At 38.9% G+C, this 23,544-nt stretch overlaps 1 protein-coding gene across 1 annotated transcript; it reads left to right on the top strand.

Moving 5' to 3' along the window:
- Positions 1-369: 369 nt before the first annotated feature.
- On the top strand, positions 370-7,188 carry LOC131851647 (integral membrane protein 2A-like). Its single transcript, XM_059202165.1, has 5 exons — positions 370-582; positions 768-968; positions 1,585-1,771; positions 4,093-4,323; positions 6,784-7,188. The coding sequence occupies exons 1-5, from the start codon at positions 493-495 to the stop codon at positions 6,903-6,905; spliced, it is 831 nt and encodes a 276-aa protein (XP_059058148.1). The 5' UTR covers positions 370-492; the 3' UTR covers positions 6,906-7,188.
- The last annotated feature ends 16,356 nt before the right edge of the window (positions 7,189-23,544 follow it).

Raw genomic sequence — 23,544 nt, 5'->3', positions numbered from 1 at the left:
TGCTATAGACACAGTAAATAGTGATGTATCAGTACAACAATTGAAATATTAGCAAATTCAAAGAATTAATTATTTATAATGATTGATTCGCTCACTACAAAATGTAAAACTTAAAAATTGGAAACCAGTTTGTACCGCTAAATCCTTTATGGCCTTACTTTGTTTATAAGGAAAAAATATTGATAAATCAATAATATTTGCTGAGTTTTTTAACATTTATTAAAAAACTTTTAAGTTATAGATGTTACTGCAGGCTGAACTGAGAAACGAGTTAAAGTAACACTAGCGACGACACAGTAGTTTAAGAGTAGGTAATTACTTGTTGAGGGTACCATAGATTAAAGCGGGTAACTGATTTGTTTCATGGCAATACGGCTAGCGTAGCCAACAAGAAAATAAACAATTTCCATTGGTTTTTTAATACATTCTGTTCGGTATCGATTTATATATTCTGGTTGTATTTTAAATACGCATAAGGGTAATTCTTATAAAATGACTATTTTAACAAAGCCTAGTATAATCCTGAAGAAGTCTGATGTGACGGAGTCTCCATTGGTTCATGATACGACCATTTGCGATGAGGTGAGACCTATACAATGTATATTTATTTTTTCTAAATTGCTACTAATTTAACGGCTTGTATCAAATCTATAAATAATTAAAACCGTATCTTAAGCAAGAGACATTGAATGACCGTAATAATAAAGATTTCAAACGAGAGATTGAAAGTTTTTAAATATATGCATATAATCGCTTATTTTATTTAGGATAAAGTGGAGGTGCATATGCCACCGGTCTACTGGAGTCAGAAGAAGCGTTCTAATGGTCTACTGTGCATGTCGATGATCGCACTGCTGATGGCTGTCACGGGCATCATCAGCGGGCTGCTGCTGTACCGCCAGTACTTACGCACCAACATCGTCCACCGCTACCAGGGATTCTGCTCCATTCCAAGGGAACCTAAGCCAGTTGGTATCCTCTTTTTGAAATAAAAAATATTTTATTCATGTATAACAAGCTGCTTATGAATAAAGATGAAAGTATGTTGCTTAAAACAGAAAAAAAATTTTCAACAGATACTTTAATTTTTTTTCTGTGTCTATTGCAATGATTTGAATAAGTCACGGGTAGAGTGATTTCCAGTAGAATTATTGTCACTTATGGTGGTCCTGATTAGTCCTCTGATTCCAGTAACCAATGCCTCTTAAGGTGATATATATTGTTGGGGATTGTTGCGGAGTAATAATATGAGGTTGTTGGTAGAGACAATATATATTACAGATGATAATAGACTGACAATATGTACATAAAAATATTGATCTTGTATTATAAATGACAATAGGAAAATGTAAGGTGGGGTGACACAGTTCAGACACTGCAGTGCTTGATACACGATATTGGATTTGTCTTCATAGCGATTATTAAATGCAATTATTATTTTGATGTATCTAGGTAACTGTGTCCCATAGGGACTATCAGTTGGTTAGACAGTAGTCCACCCTGAAAAAAATCTTGATAAGTATGGTCAGTCTTTGAATAAAAAATGTATGTTTGGATAACATCTATTTACATTTTACATTTCAGGATGCACAGCTGCGCTGGCACTCGGACCCTGACCCAGATGTGCAGGTGTTCAGCACCACCGAAACTGACAATGATGTGGACGACCTGCTCGAGCGTCTCGAGATTGATGATGACTTTGAACGGATCATAGTGATTGATAGTGGCCGCAACGTTGAGTTCATCCATAACTTCAATATTAACATGACTGGTGAGTGCTTTATTGTTGAAATAGAATAAACCTAACATCAAGCAAAATTAATGTATATTTTTTTTAATCTACTGCCTATTTGAAATGCTGACTGTATTCAGTGTATCAAATAGAATAAGAAATTCTTTATTGAAATAAACTTAAATTTATAAAATTTTGAATAGTCATACATTTTTAGTCAACCATTAATTTATTTGGAAAGCTGTCTCATCACAAGAAGAATGAGACTTGTAACTTTACATTATTAAGTTGAAATGTGTGTATTTAACATTGTGAATACATACATATTCATTAATACATACACATAATACATTGTAGATAGAAATTACCAAGTAGCACTAATTACAATAAGCTGATTTAGTAACTAAATAAGATTAAATCAGTCTTAGTGACCAGAGTTAACAGTAATAAAGGTTATTTTTAATAATATTATTATTATTGCACACTACTTCCTACAATAAATATAACTAGAGTGGCTTATGCCCTGTTTACACTCAGCCCGAGTGGGTAGGGAAGTGAGCAGGCAGCGCGAGACTGGAAACACTTCCCATTCCATTGGCACTGCCACTCGCGCTGCCTGGCGCTCTTTCTATTGTCGGTTTTTCGTACCCTAGTCAAAGGACTGGCAGCGCGAGTGGCAGCGTGTTTTTACATTCAGCCCTCTCGCTCAGTTGTCGCCCGGCAATATTTCCAACAGCGCGAGTGGCAGGGGAAGCGGCTGAATGTAAATCTAGCATTACCAATTACTGTAAGCATGGAAATGGAAGCAGATATGGGTATTATACATTGAAAGGGACAGAGTGTAGGTATGTACACAACAGGTACACTTTAACACTTATTTAATTATTTTTAAAACATATGACACTTACTTCAGTTTTTTTACCGTAAATAATAATAAATACCCTTTTAAATATATGTAATAATACAGTCAACTTTACTTTAAAACAGGCTTTGACGTTTAACAACTTATTTAAGTTCAAAAGTATGTCTATATTTGTAAAAAAAAAATCATAAAAACGCGTGGTGAATACTATGAATTATTTTTTTAAGAAGTTTAAAAACGCATTATGAAATACTTTGAATTGCGCGGGAAAGTTCGCCATCAAAATGGCGGATCTTTTTTTTTTATTTTTCCTTTTCGCAAGAGGCATAGTGCCCATAACATAATAGGCGATCGATATATATAGGCCAGGTGTATTTATTAAATAAAAGTGCACAGAAAACGTTCATATAGTTTAATTTTCAAGGAGACAAATAGTTGACTATTATCAGTTGCCTGCACAGATTTGCTTTTTCACACAACCACAATGTTAATTAACAAACAGGAAACGGATCAGAATAATGGACAGTAACAGGTTAAATTGGAATTACTCGTAATTAGTGATCATATTATGGGAAATAAAAATGGATTCGACGATTCGAACGATCTTAGATTACCTGGCAAAAAATCTATGATTGTCGTAGCTATTATGACTATAAAATATTAAGTTTTGGTAGTAAAAAATAATTGTTATAATTAATTTTTATTATAGAATTTAGCTACTGTAATTTTTGTTCTTGTCTTTAGCACTATCCAGTGCTTCAAAAACATTTGTACATACATCAATTACATTACGTACCTCGCATGATTTTCAAATACAAGTCACGAAAGTTCTAATACATGCGCAAATCGCTTAATGTCCGGCTTTTTAAAAACTATTGTTTTTATATTTGTTAAGTAGTTAATAGTTAATAATTTTAGACCAAAATTAATACGTTTATTGTAATTTGGAATAATTATTACATTTTTAATGTTATCATTATAGTAATAAGGCAAATAAAAGCTATTTAAAGTTTTGCCGTAAATTGTACGTCAGTTCAAAGCTACATCGCTCACTCGATCCCGACCTGTCAGTAAGGCAAACTCTGAGCGGCCGGACTGTAGACACAACCGCATGCGTTTCTGAATAAAAAAATATTTATTTTTATTTATTTATTTATTAATTAAAGGAAAACCAAGGCTATTTAAGTATATCTTAAATAAAATAAATATAGACGTCATACTAAGCCACTGACAGGCTTTCATTAATAACAACAGACTAATTAAAAAAAAATTACATCACTACGTATAAAGGCAACAACACATTATAAGCTTAACAGAGAATATGAAATTAATTAACAAGAGAGAAAATACATATATGATTGCGTTTACCCCGCATTGAATCGCGCGTTATCGTGATCGCGCGGGTATGACAATAAGCCAAGGGGAAAAATGAGTAGGGTTGGTGAACGTAGCGCGTTATAGTGTGTCGGTGACTTAAAATATCGGGTGGTGTCGGCAGGTATCGTGGACAAGGACCGGTGCTTCTTCATGCCGCTGGAGACGTCGCTGGTGCTGCCGCCGCCGCAGCTGCTGGCCGGCGTGGGCGCCGCCGGCGGCTGGGACGTGTCGCGCGTGCGCAGCGCGCTGCTCGCCGCCCTGCCCCCCGCGCCCCCCGCCGGCCTGCTGCGCACCATGCGCACCGCCTGCCGCCCGCGCACCTCCTACATGCTGCGGCCCGCCGACCTGCTCGGTGAGTGACCCCCCCCCCCGCCCCCCGCGCCCCCCGCGCCCCCCGCCGGCCTGCTGCGCACCATGCGCACCGCCTGCCGCCCGCGCACCTCCTACATGCTGCGGCCCGCCGACCTGCTCGGTGAGTGACCCCCCGCCCCCCGCCCCCCGCCCCCCGCCCCCCGCGCCCCCCGCCGGCCTGCTGCGCACCATGCGCACCGCCTGCCGCCCGCGCACCTCCTACATGCTGCGGCCCGCCGACCTGCTCGGTGAGTGACCCCCCGCCCCCGCCCCCCGCCCCCCGCGCCCCCCGCCGGCCTGCTGCGCACCATGCGCACCGCCTGCCGCCCGCGCACCTCCTACATGCTGCGGCCCGCCGACCTGCTCGGTGAGTGACCCCCCGCCCCCCGCCACCCGCCCCCCGCGCCCCCCGCCGGCCTGCTGCGCACCATGCGCACCGCCTGCCGCCCGCGCACCTCCTACATGCTGCGGCCCGCCGACCTGCTCGGTGAGTGACCCCCCGCCCCCCGCCCCCCGCCCCCCGCGCCCCCCGCCGGCCTGCTGCGCACCATGCGCACCGCCTGCCGCCCGCGCACCTCCTACATGCTGCGGCCCGCCGACCTGCTCGGTGAGTGACCCCCCGCCCCCGCCCCCCGCGCCCCCCGCCGGCCTGCTGCGCACCATGCGCACCGCCTGCCGCCCGCGCACCTCCTACATGCTGCGGCCCGCCGACCTGCTCGGTGAGTGACCCCCCGCCCCCCGCCCCCCGCCCCCCGCGCCCTCCGCCGGCCTGCTGCGCACCATGCGCACCGCCTGCCGCCCGCGCACCTCCTACATGCTGCGGCCCGCCGACCTGCTCGGTGAGTGACCCCCCGCCCCCCGCCCCCCGCGCCCCCCGCCGGCCTGCTGCGCACCATGCGCACCGCCTGCCGCCCGCGCACCTCCTACATGCTGCGGCCCGCCGACCTGCTCGGTGAGTGACCCCACGCGCGCGCCCCTCCGAGCTCCCCGCCGGCCTGCTGCGCACCATGCGCACCGCCTGCCGCCCGCGCACCTCCTACATGCTGCGGCCCGCCGACCTGCTCGGTGAGTGACCCCCCGCCCCCCGCCCCCCGCGCCCCCCGCCGGCCTGCTGCGCACCATGCGCACCGCCTGCCGCCCGCGCACCTCCTACATGCTGCGGCCCGCCGACCTGCCCCCCGCCCCCCGCCCCCCGCGCCCCCGCCGGCCTGACCATGCGCACCGCCTGCCGCCCGCGCACCTCCTCCATGCTGCGGCCCGCCGACCGGCTCGGTGAGTGACCCCCCCCCCCCGCCCCCCGCGCCCCCCGCCGGCCTGCTGCGCACCCTGCGCACCGCCTGCCGCCCGCGCACCTCCTACATGCTGCGGCCCGCCGACCTGCTCGGTGAGTGACCCCCCGCCCCCCGCCCCCCGCGCCCCCCGCCGGCCTGCTGCGCACCATGCGCACCGCCTGCCGCCCGCGCACCTCCTACATGCTGCGGCCCGCCGACCTGCTCGGTGAGTGACCCCCCGCCCCCCGCCCCCCGCGCCCCCCGCCGGCCTGCTGCGCACCATGCGCACCGCCTGCCGCCCGCGCACCTCCTACATGCTGCGGCCCGCCGACCTGCTCGGTGAGTGACCCCCCGCCCCCGCCCCCGCGCCCTCCGCCCCCCATGCCCCCCGCGCCCCGCACCTCCTACATGCCGCCGCCTGCTGCGCACCATGCGCACCGCCTGCCGCCCGCGCACCTCCTACATGCTGCGGCCCGCCGACCTGCTCGGTGAGTGACCCCCCGCCCCCCGCCCCCCGCGCCCCCCGCCGGCCTGCTGCGCACCATGCGCACCGCCTGCCGCCCGCGCACCTCCTACATGCTGCGGCCCGCCGACCTGCTCGGTGAGTGACCCCCCGCCCCCCGCCCCCCGCGCCCCCCGCCGGCCTGCTGCGCACCATGCGCACCGCCTGCCGCCCGCGCACCTCCTACATGCTGCGGCCCGCCGACCTGCTCGGTGAGTGACCCCCGCCCCCCGCCCCCCGCGCCCCCCGCCGGCCTGCTGCGCACCATGCGCACCGCCTGCCGCCCGCGCACCTCCTACATGCTGCGGCCCGCCGACCTGCTCGGTGAGTGACCCCCCCGCCCCCCGCCCCCCGCCCCTGTGATAGCAAGTCATCACTTTTCGACGTGCAATCCGCATGTATACCACTTACAGGGGTGGCCAGATTACATTGCCTCGGCTATTTAGCTTTACATTCTGGACAAACCCGCTCCTTAGCTTTCCATTCTGGGCAATGAAATGAAATGAAATGAATATTTATTGCTTAAAATGTGGTACATGTGTGGTTTTTAAGATCTTTAGAACTAGTTTCACACATTTTGTCATTTCTGACATGCAACAGACAAAACAGATGTCAATTTTGGTTATTATTGCAAACCCAGGTAAGCCAAGTAAACCCAGGTAATATTATTATTATTTGTTGATTCCAGTCCGCAAGCGGTCAGTGGACGAGCCCCAGCACGACTACATCCAGTTCGCGGGGCAGCACATCCAGGAGATCCAGATCAGCAACATGGCCGAGCTGCTCGAGTACGAGCGCAACCACGCTTAGAGCATCGGCCCTCACGTGGCGGACGACATCGCACCACCACACATCGTACCGACCACACCACACACAGTTATGACTCTTGATATCGTCAAACTAATTTACAAATTATAAATTTTACAATAATTTGACATGTACAAAATTCTCTTTATTCTCTTATTCTCCTTTAACTGAGTTTGTAAAACTAATCATTTAATAATTTGACATTTGCAAAAATAATATTTATATGCTGAGGTTAATTTGGTCCTACCAGATTTCAAATTATCAATTTTACAATAATTTAACATTTACAAAAATGTTATACATATTTTTGCTGAGTTTAATCGGGCAAAGATATTACATCTAAAGAGTATCAGGGCTCTGGAAAATACTGAAAGAAATATTAAAATATTGAAAATGAAGCATTAAGGATTTGGTCAAACCAGTATTCAAATTATAAATTTTACAATAATTTGACATTTACAAAAATGTTATGTTTTTGCTGAGTTTAATCGGGCGAAGATAATAGGTCTGAAGATTTCAAAAGGTCTGAAAATACTGAAATAAATATTGGTAATGAAGGATTTCGTTTACCCATTAAAAAAAGTTTTGACATGGAAAATATTATTTTTAGTTCATAATTTTAATTATAAAACATTATTAAAAAGTAAGATATTGTATTGAAAATAGTATTATTTGTTAGTTTTAATAATTCTCAAAGTGGAGCATTTATGAACTCGTTTTTTTTTTGTGTACTTTATTTTATATTTTCGCTATTAATTAAAAATGTTAATACATGATCTCACTTGTAAACCAAAGTATTGTTTTGTCCAATAATATGTATATTCCAATTGGTTTTAGAAAGGGATTTAACACAATTTATCATCATTACATAAAATAGAAAATAAAACAGTTCACAAACTTTAATAATATATAAGTTTTAAAAATAATAGTTATTTCACCCGATCTCTTTCGAAAAGTAATTGTGAATATTTGTTATTAACTATAGCCTATTGATGCTATATCTAATAGTCATATTATGGAAGGGAAATCTCAAAAATATATTATTGCATTTAATATATACCTACGGGTTTTGCATTATTTTCATTATAATAAAATGTACGTTATATTAGTTGTGTACTGAAACTTGATTTAAAGGAAGTTTCTATCTGTAATCAGGATATTCTATACTGCCAAAAATATAGTATATCATAGTATGATAGTATACGTTATACTAAAACTACAGAGTTAGACATATAAGGCATACCAATGCCAATGACTATTTTATTCATGAAACTGAAAACTTACCCAAAAAGGCACAGCCGTAAATTGTACATAATTTTGTAAACCATACATAACTGTATCAATCATTCCCATCGTAATAGGCTGTGTATACAATTCTTGTGACATTCCTGAAGCGTGGAAAGTGATAGCTATAAATGTACTGGTTGGTTTTTATAAGTATTATTTTTTTAATATAAATTTGTTCTTTTTTATAACATAAATTTCTCAATCCAGTATATGACGGACGTATAACTAGAAATGATGCTATATGATAGTGAAAGTCGTATCAAAATCTGTTGCGTAGTTTTGAAGTAAATTGAAAAACAGAAAACTTCATTCTATTTGTATGGTAGATTGTGTGCTAGTGGTAGGAAGTACAGTGGTGGATGTCTAAGAACAACGTCACGGTAGTGTCCCATGATATTTTAGAATACTATATTAAAGTCCTAATTGTAGTATGTAAGCACACGATTTAATCTCTAGTTTAGGCGTATACACTTTATATGTCGTTAGAATATGAATTTAAGTTTATTATTACATCTTATTCATAATAATTTAAACTTGCAACACCATTTCAGCCATTACACATGTTTTGTCCTTTTTTCACATATTGAATTCTGTATAAATATTACAGATGCGAGAGTGAGTGAGTATGTTTGCCACATTTTCACGACTAAACAGCTGAACTGATTAATGATTAACATAAAGTTAGTGATTGTGTAAGGGAGTAGTACAGAAGTATAATTTTATCTTAAAAGAACAGATGAAGTCGCAGTTTATAATATATATAGTACTAAGGGACATAAAAAAGGTTAAAATGTAGGTTGCATTTTTATGAATAAGGTGTACTTTTTTATATAAATATAACGGTTGTGGTACATCACTAAATGCACTGGTAAGAATAGATAGTTGGGCACACTTGTCTGAGCTGGTCAGCACAGCTAAGAATTTATAGTGTGGGTTAAATAAGGGCTGTTTCGAAATATTTTATGCTGGCAACCCATATTGATATTGCGCAGTCATGTTAATCACTAATAGGTAAAGAATTTTCGGTATGTTTCTATAAATTGTTATATTATTGTTTAATAAAGTGCATTTTATTTATTTATATATAGATTATTTGAATGAAGTGGTTGTTATAGTGGTTTAGTGGTGTATCACAATCAATATTTGACGTAAAATAAATGTGAATTATTGGTCTAGTGCCATTACAATGTATTTATTTCTCATATGCCATACCTGCTTCCCACATGCCGCCAAGTCTCTCCTAAAATATTTTTAGTAACATACTCACCGTTTAGATAATATTAGCTGTGCTCTAAACGTATTTAGGTGTTTAGTATGACTGTTAGTTTCCAAGAACAATAAAAGCAATAGAAATCGGAGTATAATAGTAACTAAATTCTATGCTTTTATCATATTTTGACTTATTTTTACCAATAAGTTAGGAAAAATTGCATTCGATAGTTTGAGGGTTGCCAGTACTTTTCTAAATGAGCTAACATTACCTCTATCCATATCTCTACGACCGTTGCATATTGGCTCATGTTCAATTATAAATTTAGTACGCTTTCTTATTGAAAACGTCAATCTTATGGATTTCGAACTGTTATTTGTAGTTATGCAATCTTTTCTAACTTATCTGTAACTCCATACGCGGATTTATGACAAATTTTGCTGCTACTTTACACCGGTTTGTATTGATTTAGCTATTGTTCTTAGGTTTTCATATTCGACATTCATGTTTAGTTTCCGGAATGAGTATTGTAAATGCTTCAAATATAAAGTGTACTTTATAATTCTCAATTCGGAAAGTTTAGTGTTTTAATGTATCACACATGTTTTTTTCTAGGCTTATTTTGTAACATTACATTATGCCTAAAATAAAATATCGCTACAAATGTTGTTGTTTATTTACATACCTACCTAATAAATTTCCTTTTCTTTTACTCTCCAAACGGTCCCCGTCCGATTCAAATGGAAATCGAAATTACGATAGCCTAAGTTGAGGTTCGAACCCCTAGAGGTGCCTTCAGAATGAAGACGTATTTGTCAGGCAGGAGTTGGCCTTCAGCTGCTCCTTTGCAGGAAGGAGCAGCTGAAGGCCAACTCCTGCCTGACAAGAATTTCTAGGATAGCAAATTTAGATTGTTTACTTTTTTTTTTAATATGGATGATAATGGAATGGTGCACCCGTCTGCGCTAACGGTTTACGCTGGCGGGCACCAGTGGAGGATGATATGAAGTCAGGTCAGTTAGCCCATCGTGACAAATTCGCCAAGAATTTATCACGATGGTTTCCAGGGGGAACCGCGTGGAGGTTAACCTGACATGGTACATTGCTAGCAATAAGTGCATTAGTCCATATTACTAACAATCCCCTTTCCCCCCCGATCGATAGAAACGTCAAAACGTACAGATTGGTTATTAATACGCCACAAACGTCACTTTCATACAAATGTCAATCCAAGGATTGCGATCCGCAATGTCAATCCATAGATAGATTATTGGCACGCGTTTTACAAAAATAGATTGCAATTTCAATCTTAGATTAAATGACGAAATTGAACGTCTCTGTTAAACTATAAATCGTGCCAATGCTTAGAGAGATAAAAATAAATATTATGATTAAATACATAAATTACGCTAACTATTTTTGACCTTATTCTCTTTGCATTAAGTTTCAGTATCGCAAATTTCTAGCAGACTTAAAAAAAAAAAAAAAATCGGCATCTTTCTTCTACAAACAGAATGCATGTCATGCCTGCCTGCGTTCCTCTTTGTCGTCGATATGAATAGTTCTTTGATATTTTCTCATATAGAATTTCATTTTTTGTTTCATTATTATAAAACAACCACAGAGAAAAATATACAGCGCTAGTAAGTATATAAATTTGACAACAAAACGCTAAACTATTTGTCTGGCTTACTATAGTTATTTATTGATATTAAATTCACACCTGCAATAAAATACCGTTTGCAAAGAATTGTCTTTATGAATCGATTAGTGATTAGCGTAGCAACTTTATTTGGCGCCAAAAATTGACACAGTGAAAACCACAGATAATATTGTGATAACCAAAGAGCTGCATTCATTTTTTAGTATATATTATTTTACTATTAATAATATACGTTACGGTTGGACGTAATTATAAATACCGATACTTACGAGGTTTACAGAAAGTATTTTGATTAGATTTTCGCATTATATTCATGGACCGATCATTAGACAATCAATTTCGTACAGCAAACATCGTTCAATCCAAGAAAAGCCGCTTCGACGTACCCATATTTGCATATTTCAACAATATCTACATGTAACTAGGTAGCTATATCCATTATTATTAATCGATAGTTGCGACTTACGATTCCTCGGTGTCGTTCTGTTTTGTTTGTGTACAGTACACTGTTCATTGTACTAATATTGGAGACTATCCACTCGGAAGCTGCATGCAGAGCCGGATTATATGTTCCATGAACGTCTATTTATACCTACTAGTCTATATATTAATACGAGAAGCAAAAACTTTGTACCCCTTTATACGAAAAATTCGCAAACGGAGGAGTATGTATTTTCTTACATTTATAGTATACATAGAGAAGATTTTTTTTTAAATGATGCATAAAATATACATTAAATCAATAAAAAAAAATTGTACACACTATTTGACAGACACGCATAGGTATATAGCTACTCCTTTGTTTATTATTAAAGTCTGTGGTCAAATTGAGAATAGATAAATATTATTTGTCTATAGTCTGACTGAATGTTAAATTAATTATGACCGATAATTACAAAAAAAAAAAATAATTGCAATCCAACTTCTGTGGTAGCGAACTCTGAAAAGGGCGAGCACAATAGATCTATGTAGGTCGCAGTGCTACAGGTGCTACACATCTGACAATAGCCCAAACAATCTAATAAAAAAAAATAAAAACCTCAGTGGTATCATGTTATAAATACATTTGTCTGAGTAATGTGAAATTTATTACATAATAGTAAGACAGTATATAAAATTAATCAAGTAATTGTTTTATCCATCGGAACTCGTATCTCGACCACATCCTTGGGTACTTCCGAAATCCCAAGGGATGCCTACGTCACTTCAAGTTTGAGGCTTTACCGAGATTTTGGGATTATATACCCAGCGAGTGTAGCGTTATATATATATGGAATCGATACTGTGTGGATGCTCATACATACACACAGATTTATTATTTATCTTATTCAGACTTGACACAAAGTTTTCTTATTGAAATTAGGTATATATATTCGTTAAGTTTTATGATTCATATCTTTGAACTAGTTATGCACTATTAATCAATATACATATAAATTTCTCGTGCCATAGTAGTGTTAGTTGTTCTACTTTTCTGAAACAAATTAACTGATTTTGATGTAATTTATCTACATACGGTAGATATTTACGGTAGATATTACCGCTAAAAAGAATCCATTTATCGTATCTCCTCAGTTTCAAGACACTCTACTTGATGTGAAGCTAAATCTCGAGGGCCTTGGCGTTGATATATCCAACGACGTTCAGTTTTGCGGTCATTTGGAGGACAAGGCTAAAATAGCCTCAAAAAGCTAGGTATGCTCAGTAGAGTGAGACGGTATTTCACGGCGGCCCATCGCTTGCAATTATACAAGGCGCAGATCCGGCCGCACATGGAATACTGTTCTCACCTCTGGGCGGGAGCACCACAATACCAGCTACTTCCATTTGACCGCATTCAGAACCGAGCAGCCAGAATCATTGGTAATCAACGTCTATATGACAGGCTCGACCCATTGGCTTTGCGGCGTGATATTGCATCTCTGTACATTTTCTACCGCATATATCACGGGGAGTGTTCTGAGGAATTGTTCGGATTAATACCAGCTGCTAAGTTTCACCTATAACTATTTATTTATGCCAATCATTACATAGTATAAAACAAAGTCGCTATCGCCGTCTGTCCGTCCCTATGTATGCTTAAATCTTTAAAACTACGCAACGGAATTTGAATCGGTTTTTTTAAATAGATAGAATGATTCAAGAGAAAGATTTATATATATAATACATGTACACCCGTGCGAAGACGGGGCGAGTAGCTAGTAAGGAATAAATAAGGAATGTTGAACAGCATTTATTTAAAAGAGCAATACGCAAGTTTCTTGCTCATTCTTCTTATGATGAGTCTGCATTCGGAATGAATGGTAGAATAAAAATATATGACTATTCTAAATCTATTAAGTGTATATTAAAAGTGTCTATATTAAGTTTATTTTCTATATCTTGAAAAAGCTGCGAGCCGCAAGTAGCAGGGCGTCTCAGGGTGTGCCCCCGTTTGCCATTGGACAATCCGGCCCTGTATCTATCGGTTGTTGGTCGTCGCTGCTGCGCCGTATTAAGATATGCAAATGTTATTAGGAGCGTACGCTCACATTATCTTTTAACTGGTGTTTCGATGTTTTGCAGTTAAACATTGCGATCGCGGATAATGTCCTAGTTTCGAAGAGATAGTGTTATGAGTGCAGATTACGTTGTTTTTTTATTGGATGGAACGTTACGAGTGTGTCAACGCAATAACATTAGATATTCTTCAGTATTCGTTCTATCTGTCTATCTATATATCTATATTCAGAGGAATTGAAGCAATTAAATAGAAGTAAATTAAATAAAGAACTGTATAATTGGTTGTCGTCTATGTGTTTCCATAATGTAGATGAATAGAATAGAAATAGAATAGAATAGAAAATCATTTATTCAAATAAACTTACATTGAAGCACTTTTGAATAGTCATTACATTTTTTTTTCTACCGCTCGTTCGGAAAGCTTTCTCATCACAAGAAGAACGAGCAAGAAACTTGCGTGTTGCTCTTTTAAATAATTTTATTATTACTTGTAAAGTAAGTTAAGTTACTTTTTAAGTTTAAGTGTGTGAATACAAACCACCAATTAGCACTAATTCAATTAAATACTCAAAAAGAAAAAATATTGAATACATAACCAACTGGTTAAACAATTAATAAGAGGAAATCAGTCATAGTGATTAGAGCAGACCAATACCTTTCCCAAATGGTAAAAAAGTGACCATTCGAATTGACAGTTGTCTGTTGCATGTCAGAAATGACTGTGTGTGCAGAACAAAATTTATGATTTAAAAATACCACACACAATATACCACAATTAATGCAATAACATTTCATTTCATCTCCATTCAGAGACCTCGCGTCTCCTCTCACTGAAGTACCCCTCCGATCAATCACCCGTCCAATTCAAACGAGGATCGATATTACGACGGCCATCAGACTCGTATCCGTCAGGCGGGAGTTGGCCTTCAGCTTCATAAGCTTAAAGTCAATAAGCTTCCGCAGGTTTGGAGTGTCATCTGCACTCGCCCCCTATTGTCCGGTGAAGCTGTAAAGGCCAGTATCAGCCAACAGCATTAGAGTAGTCCGAAAAATGATAGTAGTAATTTCAGTTGAAATTTTGCTGTAAATATTTATGTTCTACCGTAGTAGAGAGAGAAACTGTATAGCACGTGCCAGCGCTGAATCGACCCTACAATGGGTTCCCAATCAGATGAAGTTATGCAAATCTGATTTTTTTTTCGGACTACTCTAATGCTGTTGGCCGCAGCTGGCCTTTACAGCTTCACCGGACGATAGGGGGCGAGTGCAGATGGCAATCCAAACCCGTGGAAAGACTTATGGAGCGGCTGAAGGCCAACTCCCGCCTGACGGATACGACTTTAGTCTGAGGGCACCGCTAGGGGTTCGAACCTCGGCTCAGGCCGTCAGGCCCCGTTTGAATTGGACGGGGGATCGATCGGAAGGGACAAATCAGATGTAACTACGCATCTTAAGTTCTTCTTTACCGGCCCGAGTAGGTTACGATGTTACAACGGCAAATTTTATTGTTTTAAGAAATAATACGGATATTACTGTATTTTATAGCATAGGGGACAAACGAGCTTTCGGTTCATCTAATGGTAAGTGATTACCGCCGCCCGAGAACACACGCAACGTCAGGGAATTGCAAGTGCGTTGCCGGCCATTTAAGAAGAAATAAGCTCTTTTCTTGAAGGTTTCAACATCGTATCGGTTCGTAAATACTATTGCTGGAAATTAATTCCACAATATGGTTTGTTCGTGGGCAAAACTTTCTAGAAAAACTCACTGTGGAAGGTAACCATTCATCCAGATTATCACGATGGTATTTTAGTTTCTGGCGGGTAGTATGGTGGTGAAACTCAGCAGCTGATATTAATCAGAACAATTCCTCAGAACACTCTCCGTGATATATCAGTAGAAAATGATTCTGGCTATTCGGTTTTGAATGCGGTCCAATGGAAGATACAGGTATTGTGGTTTTTCCGATCAGAGAGAGAACAATATTCCATATGCGGCCGGATCTCTGCCTGTTATTGGATTTTTCTGATATGAAGTAAAAGTACTGGCTTCCGATCAATTCCCCGTACAAGCGGGGAATAATCGAGGTTCGAATCCATGTCGGTGCCATCATACTAAAGGCGTATCCGTTATGCTGGAGTTCGCTGTCAGCCTCACCATAAGTGCTTCTACAGGTTTGGAGTGCCACCTGCGCTCATCCCTACCATTTGGTGAAGCTATATTCGCCAGGCTGCGGCCAATAGCATTACATTAGTTCGAAATTAAATCCCTCAGATGGGTTCAGCTTTATTGTTATTCCAATAATATATAATAAAACCTCTTATTTCACACAATGTTTATATATTTATATTAACGGGAATGGCGAAGTGCAATAACTTGCCAGCAAGCGAAGTTATAGCCACTTCTCGTTTATAAATTGCAACAAACGATTTCCTGGTGCCAAAGTTTTGTTCAATGGCTTTATTTATTTGCTCCGACTCAGGTGTTGTAATTTAATAAAGGAGACGTATTAAACCCGTACAAGATTTTAAATAGAATAGAAATATAAATAGAAATAATCTTTATTCAAATAAACTCATTACAAGCACTTTTGAATAGTCATATTTTGATTCTACCACACATTCGGAATGCAGATTCATCACAAGAAGAATGAGCAAGAAACTTGTGTGTTGCTCTTTTTAATAGATGTTTTTTTTATATAAATAATTACAGTATAACAAGTAAGAGGCATGCGATAATCAACATAGAAGTCGCTACGCACTCATTATTAATGTAATCAGATAATATTGTCAGTGCTATAGATTTAAAGTTTTTCTATAAAAACATTATTATCGTTAACGAATTCTTCAATTTTATAGTAAGCTTTTTTGCAAAGGAACTGTTTTATTTGACATTTAAATCTTTTTTCTGGCAGATTTATAACAGACTCTGGTATTTTATTGTAAAACCTTACGCAATTGCCATAAAACGAATTACTAACTTTAGCCAAACGACATTTAGGTAAAATCAGTTTGTTATTGTTATATATGCATACTAGCTGTTCGAGCAAACGTTGTTTTGCCATATAAAATCGCTATTAAAAAATAAAGGTTGATGATAAAAAGGTGAAATTTTGGGGTTGCATATAAATTTTAATGAAAAAAAAAATTGACCAAAAAATTAAAAAAGAATTTATTGGGGTGTAAAAATTGGTTATAAATCGAATTTCAGACCGGCTGAATATATATATAAAATTTCATCAAAATTGGTCAAGTTATTGGACACGAAACTTGTGACACGAGACTTTTATATATAAGATAAACTATTTAAGTAAACCATTTTTTTTATAGATGATATAAGATTTATCTTCTAGAAATTTGTAGAAATAGGTCCAGTTGAAAACCAGCGCCGTACAGCATCCTGTCGGCATACCCTGAACCGGGTGCTTTTGCTGCCTTTAATTAAGTATCCTTTAAGTGTATTTCTTTCACGTAATTTAATTGTCAGCAATAAATTATTCTTATTCATAAGAATATCTAATAAATAAAATTCTCGGGTCACAGTGTTCATAACAAAACTCTAAACTCTTACTTATTCTTGATTCTTATGAAATTTTGTCTGTATATTGAGTAGGTTTGAGAATACGTATATGAGAGAGGACGTAAACTATTACATTCCTGTAAGAGATAAGGATGGTTCACTTAATTTTTTTATTATTTTTGGACATCACTTATTATTTTAGTATTTTTAATGATTCACCTTTAAAAACTAAGCTCTAGATTTTCACCCTTCTACCATAAACCTCTATTTTTAAGGTAACGATATTAGTCCTTTAGTTTATATGGAAAAATAATGTTTTACAGTTCAGTTAGTTATTTAACTTCGTTGAATCTCTCTAATACAATTATAATAATCTGTGAAATGAAATTTTATTGCACAAAATGTGGTACAGTGGATGTGGTAAAACAAGTAAGGTAGTAAACGCTAATATTTTTCAAAAGTATTCTATATCTAAATATATATAAATCGAAAGTAACTGACGTAGTGAGCTACCAACGCACAGCCCAAACCACTGGACGGATCAGGCTGAAATTTGGTATGCAGGTAGGTGTTATCACGTAGGCATCCGCTAAGTAAGGATTTTGATTAATTCTACCCTCAAAGGGATAAAATAGGGGATGATAACTTGTATGAAATTTTGTCAATTTCAAACCGATCGGGCTGAGACTTTGCATGCATAAAACTACTATGACGTAGGCATCCCCTAAGAAAGCATTTTGTGGAATTCCACCCTTAAGAGGATAGATTAACGCCAGCGAAGTCGCGGGCAAAAGCTAGTTAATCATATATATTATATAATCATTAAAATAAAACATTCCACATACTATCATGTATTTGACACACATGCAGGCTTTGCTAATAGAACCTTAGTTATGTTCAAACGTATGATTTAAATAAATTACGATTACCATTAGTTAAAATAGAATCGAGTGAAATGTCGAATTCACGTATTCGTCTTGATATTGTTAATACATCACAATCAGCTCCCTCTTCCCCACTGGGCACAGTTGGCATGTGCCCAGGGCCCGCGAAGGATTGGGGCCCCCTTGTCTAGTCTAATCCCCATTCCATTACCAAACTATAACCGATAGCTACTCTACTCTCGGCTGAAAATCAGTGCTAAATGCTTACCGACTATTTTCAATTTGTTAGTTTTTTTTTTATAAATGTCTAGCAAGAACTTGAACCCCACATCAATTAAGGACTTTTTAAAATTATTTATGCCTGGTTTGTTTTGAAGGTAGGACAACTACGACATCCCCATGTATATCTCTAAAGAGTCATGTTCTAAAATGGCTTTCTCTATTCTAACAAAATATGTACTGCTATGGTCATAGGGGCCCCATTATTCTAATGTGCTCAGGGCCTCTAATAGGAGACGGCCCTGATCACAATGCATGCAGTATGCACGAGTGAGACTTGCTGGCGTGGCTATTGTGCACCGGACGGTGGTGTGAACTTATTGCATACAAATTCTATGCAAGCAATGCATGTCTCGGTCCCCGATATGCGGTACGGAAACTATAAAGATAGAACACCCTGTGCAGCATACATACACTCCCCCTGTATAAGGCGAAGGAAACACAATAGGATGTATATCATTTCTTACCCGCGATTTCCTCTGCCTTTTTGAGATGAAAGACATCTAATGTTCAGTTTAAATTCAACACAATATTCATGGTAAACATCAAGATCTGTTCAGACTTTTATTCGTCAAATAGTGACAAATTGTCAGCCTCGGTGATCTAGCGGTTTGAATCTTTACACGGTATATTTGTATTCACAAATCTTCATGAATACAAATATACAAACAATCATATGAGTGTTTTTATCGTTTTGGGAGTTTTCTATGTACATTATGTATGTACTAAAAATGTATATAAGTAGGTATTTATATCGGTTGTCTAGTAGGTACGCATAGTACAACCTCTGCTTCTTGCTTAGCTTGGGACTAGGTGGCGCTGTGTGAATTGTCCCGAGTTTTTATTATTATAAATAGACATATTTTCACATAAATAACATTATTACGGCATATTTCCATTGTACATTTATAAGAAAATCACCGAACTTTTTCATTTGCTCGTAATAATATGGCCCAGCTCAGTATTAAAGAAAATGCTGAGGCTACACTTTCGTGATTTACCTCATTATATAATACTGTTTGAACAGTTAGTTGAGTCAGTCCACGTTTATACTTCAATTAATTTGCACACATTACTTGGGAAAGTTTGTTGCCATTATGTTATTGTGAAACATACATAGTATAATCGTCGACGCAGTCTGTTCGCTGATCTCTCTATATATTCATGCATGTAATAGTATAGAATAAGCCGAGAAATTTAAAGATTTGTAACTAGTGGTAAAGTTAGGTTAGCAAAGGCCAATACCGTCTTTACCATAAGGGCACACGGGGCCAATGCCCAGGGCCCCCATTCAGGGGCCCCTGAAGGACTGTCAATTTTTCTCTCACATTTATTCTCAAAAGATTTTTGTCGGACACACTACATACACTTTTTAACAAAGTTATCAAGGTTCACACTCCTCCTTTCACGCAATTTCGTGTACAAATCAATCACAATTCCATATAGAATACAAATATATCTATATTAATGTATATTAACACATATATATTAAACATCAATATACATGACAACCTTGGTGGTCTAGCGGTCTAGCACACCGCTTTACGTCCGATGGTCGCGCGTTCGATTCTTCGCACGGCACAAACAATTGTATTCATGAGCATGATTGTTTGTATCGGTCTGGGTGTTTTTTATGTATAATATTCATGTAGTTACGAAAAAAAATTATCTATGTATTTGTATCAGTTATCTAGTACCCGTAACACAAGCTTTAGCTAGCCTAACTTGGGTCTAGATGGCGCTGTGTGAATTGTCCTGAGATTATTATTACTATTATTTGTTTCGTAATAATAATTTATTAATAACTAAACCTGCTTTTTGTTAACAAACAACAGTTGAAAGTGGATTGACGTACATTTTAACCGAGTTAACACATTACAATGCAGAACGCCTGGCCCTGTTAGTAGTGGTAGTAGCATAAGCGGCAGTGTTGCCAACACGACTAATATAAATTCCCTAAATTTTAAAATAAAAATAAATAAATCTGACCAATATTTATTTATTTTTATTTTAAAATTTCATCGACAGTTGATGCTGATAAGATAGATATTTTTTTTATTTACGTTACAGGCGTGTGCTACACAAAACACAAAAAAGTAGATATACAATTACACTGACAAGTCTGTTCCCTTCATACACCATTGCAAGTGTGCTAAGCACAAACTTTTGTGAGTGGAGTTATTTCGGATCATTTATTTCATGGTTAACTTTTTATTCAATAATTATAATTATATGCTAAAATATGCTATATGCTAAACGACAAATAAACATGTTTGTTTGTTGGCAGCTTGGCAATAATTTTTTTTTAAATCTTGTATTATTGATATCTGTTTTTATATGTCACTTTTGACTAGTTTTTTTCTTCGGTGTGAGCTCTTTTGGAAAATATACACATTTATAATAATAATAATCTCTGGGGACAATTCACACAACGCCATCTAGACCCAAGATAAACTAGCTAAAGCTTTTGTTACGAGTACTAGATAACTGATACAATACACAGATATTTTTTTTTCGTAAATACATACATAGCATACTTAAGAAAACACCAAGACCGATACAAACAATAAATATTTGAATTTTAATGCCAAGCCTGGAATCGAACCCACGACCATCGGACGTAAAGCGGTGTGCTAAACCGCTAGACCACCGAGGTCGTCAAATTTATTACTATAATTCTGATTTTTAAGAAAATAGTCGTGTTCCCGCTCCAGTCACAATGCTAAACAAAGTAAAAATATGCCTAATTCAGCATAAAATATGTTAAACTGGCAACACTGTAGGTGGCCGCCATGTAGGCACAGGACGGTGGTACGCTGTGTCCACTTATTGTACACAAATTGCATTCTGACACGCTTTACTCTACGATGCAAGGTGCCTGAAGTGAGTTACGGTGCGATATGGAAGATATTTCACTACGAAAATGAGTTGTTTTAATATAAATGTTTTATTTATTAACATTATTATTATATATGTACCTGAACTGGTAAACAGACGTACCGCTCAACTGATAATAAGTGGTAACTGTCATCCTGTCTGTCTGCCTCTGAAATCTGCCGTTCCTAACGCTGCCGACTTTTTTACTTTTTATAAATATTTTTCTATGCACAAAAACTAGTATTTATTTATTTATATAACTTCAATGTATTAAATACCAAGGTAAAAGTACATATTGCGGACTTAACACCTAACGGCATCTACCAGTCAAGCGCAGGTTGTGCAGAGAATTGTAGGCGTTGCAAATATAATCAATAAGAAAAAGTATATACCAAAAGTAAGTACATGTATATATATACACAAATACGTATAATATATATCTAAATATACATGAAATCTAAATATATATAACTCAAAGGTGACTGACATAGAGATCTAACAACGCACAGCCCAAATCATTGAACGGATCGGGCTGAAATTTAGCACGCAGGTAGATGTTGTGACGTAGGCATCCGCTAAGAAAGGATTTTTATTAATTATACCCCCAAGGGGATAAAATAGGGGATGAAAATTTGTATGAAACTTTGTCAATTTTAAACCGATCGGGCTGAGACTTTGCATACATAAAGCTACTGTGACGTAGGCATCCCCTAAGAAAGGATTTTGATAAATTCCACCCCTAAGGGGATAAAATAGGTGATGAAAGTACTGTAAAGTCGCAAAAACTATACTTAATAATAATAATACTTCTTAACGCGAGCGAAGCCGCGGGCAAAAGCTAGTAAGATATATAAATCAAATATAATATACCACATAACATACTTAATAGTCTGATAATGAAATAGTGAAATCAGAGAAAGATCGTAACAAAGGAGGTAAGATAAGGTAAGGTAAGAAATAGAGAAAAAGAAAATGCAGACAATTATAACGTAGAAAATGTGCATAAAAGAAAAAATATATACAATAGATAATGTATATTCCATTATATACCTACTATATAATATTCACGGAATTTACGCTTAGAAATTAAGTATTACATTATTATTATCGAAAGTCAATTGTTTGTTTCCTTTTAACGACTGAACGGCTGAACCAATCTTAATGAAATTTCTCATGAAGATAGAATGTATCCCGAAGATTGAATCTACGCTACATTTTATCTCATGAAATGCAGACGAAGTCGCTATATCAGCTAGTATTGTTTAACGTTTATGTTTTATCAAATGAATATACGCTACATTTTATCTCATGAAATGCAGACGAAATCGCTGGTATCAGCTAGTATTGTTTATGTTTTATCAAATAACCCATGTTTCCATTATCGCTACACGACACCGTTGACATTAGTCTGCTGGTACACGATCCAATACAAACGGATGTATCCCGTCTTTGTCTATGTGCGTAGAACTGATTTGCATATCTTAATCCGACGTAGATGTCAGCCGATGGGCCGGCTCCCCGGGGCCCTCTTAGCCCCCCTGCTTTATAACACCGACACCTACGTTTTGAATTAGAATGGGTGTATTTGCTACTAAATATAATAATAAGTACTCCAAATTAATATTGTGACGCAGTAAGATTTTATAAGTATATAAAGGGCAAATTGTAAAAATAAAGGTTTCACAGTGCTTTTCTAAACAAAAAATAAAAACTCAAGGTATTTTTAAACAGTTTTGGTTAATAAAATAGACATTACTAACTACGTCAGCGTATTTTCATTGCAGCTCCGCTCCTAATAGCCGTAGCGTGGTGTTATTTTGACCATAACCATCCTCTATAAATAGGCCAACTAACCCTAAGAAAATCCACTAAGAACATAGGTCATGATAATTGTATTTTTTATTTATAATTCTTTAGTGCACCAATATTAAAAGTAGATACAAAATAGAAAATAATATATAACAATACATTAAAGAAAGAAGAAGGTACAGAAAGCGGTGTTATCGCTAACGCAATGTCTTCCAGACAACCTTAGGAAAGATAATATACATAAATAAAAATAGAGTAAGAGTGGAAATAAGGTAACAAAATATAAAATACTAGCTGTACAGGCAAATGTTTTTTGCCTTAAAATAAAAAAAACATTTAGGGTTGGACTACCCCTGACATTTAGGGGGATGAAAAATAGATGTTGGCCGATTCTCAGACCTACTCAATACGGTCACAAAATTTCATGAGAATCGGTCAAGCCGTTTCGGAGGAGTATGGGAACGAAAACTGTGACACGAGAATTTTATATATAAGACTAGCTGTACCGGCAAACGTTGTTTTGCCTTAAAATAAAAAAAAAAATAGGGTTGGACTACCCCTAACATTTAGAGGGATGAAAAATATATGTTGGCCGATTCTCAGACCTACTCA

This window comes from Achroia grisella, unplaced genomic scaffold, assembly GCF_030625045.1.
Source record: "Achroia grisella isolate CSIRO2021 unplaced genomic scaffold, CSIRO_AGI_Agris_v1 utg794, whole genome shotgun sequence".
Classification (NCBI taxonomy): Eukaryota; Metazoa; Arthropoda; class Insecta; order Lepidoptera; family Pyralidae; genus Achroia; species Achroia grisella.
This window is presented reverse-complemented; position numbering and strand designations above follow the sequence as displayed.

Excerpts from the sequence above, each read along its gene's own strand:
- LOC131851647 (XM_059202165.1), top strand. The coding sequence starts at position 493 with ATGACTATTTTAACAAAGCCTAGTATAATCCTGAAGAAGTCTGATGTG. Across the intron at positions 969-1,584 it reads TTCCAAGGGAACCTAAGCCA|GATGCACAGCTGCGCTGGCA; the intron begins GTTGGTATCCTC and ends TTTACATTTCAG. Across the intron at positions 4,324-6,783 it reads GCGGCCCGCCGACCTGCTCG|TCCGCAAGCGGTCAGTGGAC; the intron begins GTGAGTGACCCC and ends TGTTGATTCCAG.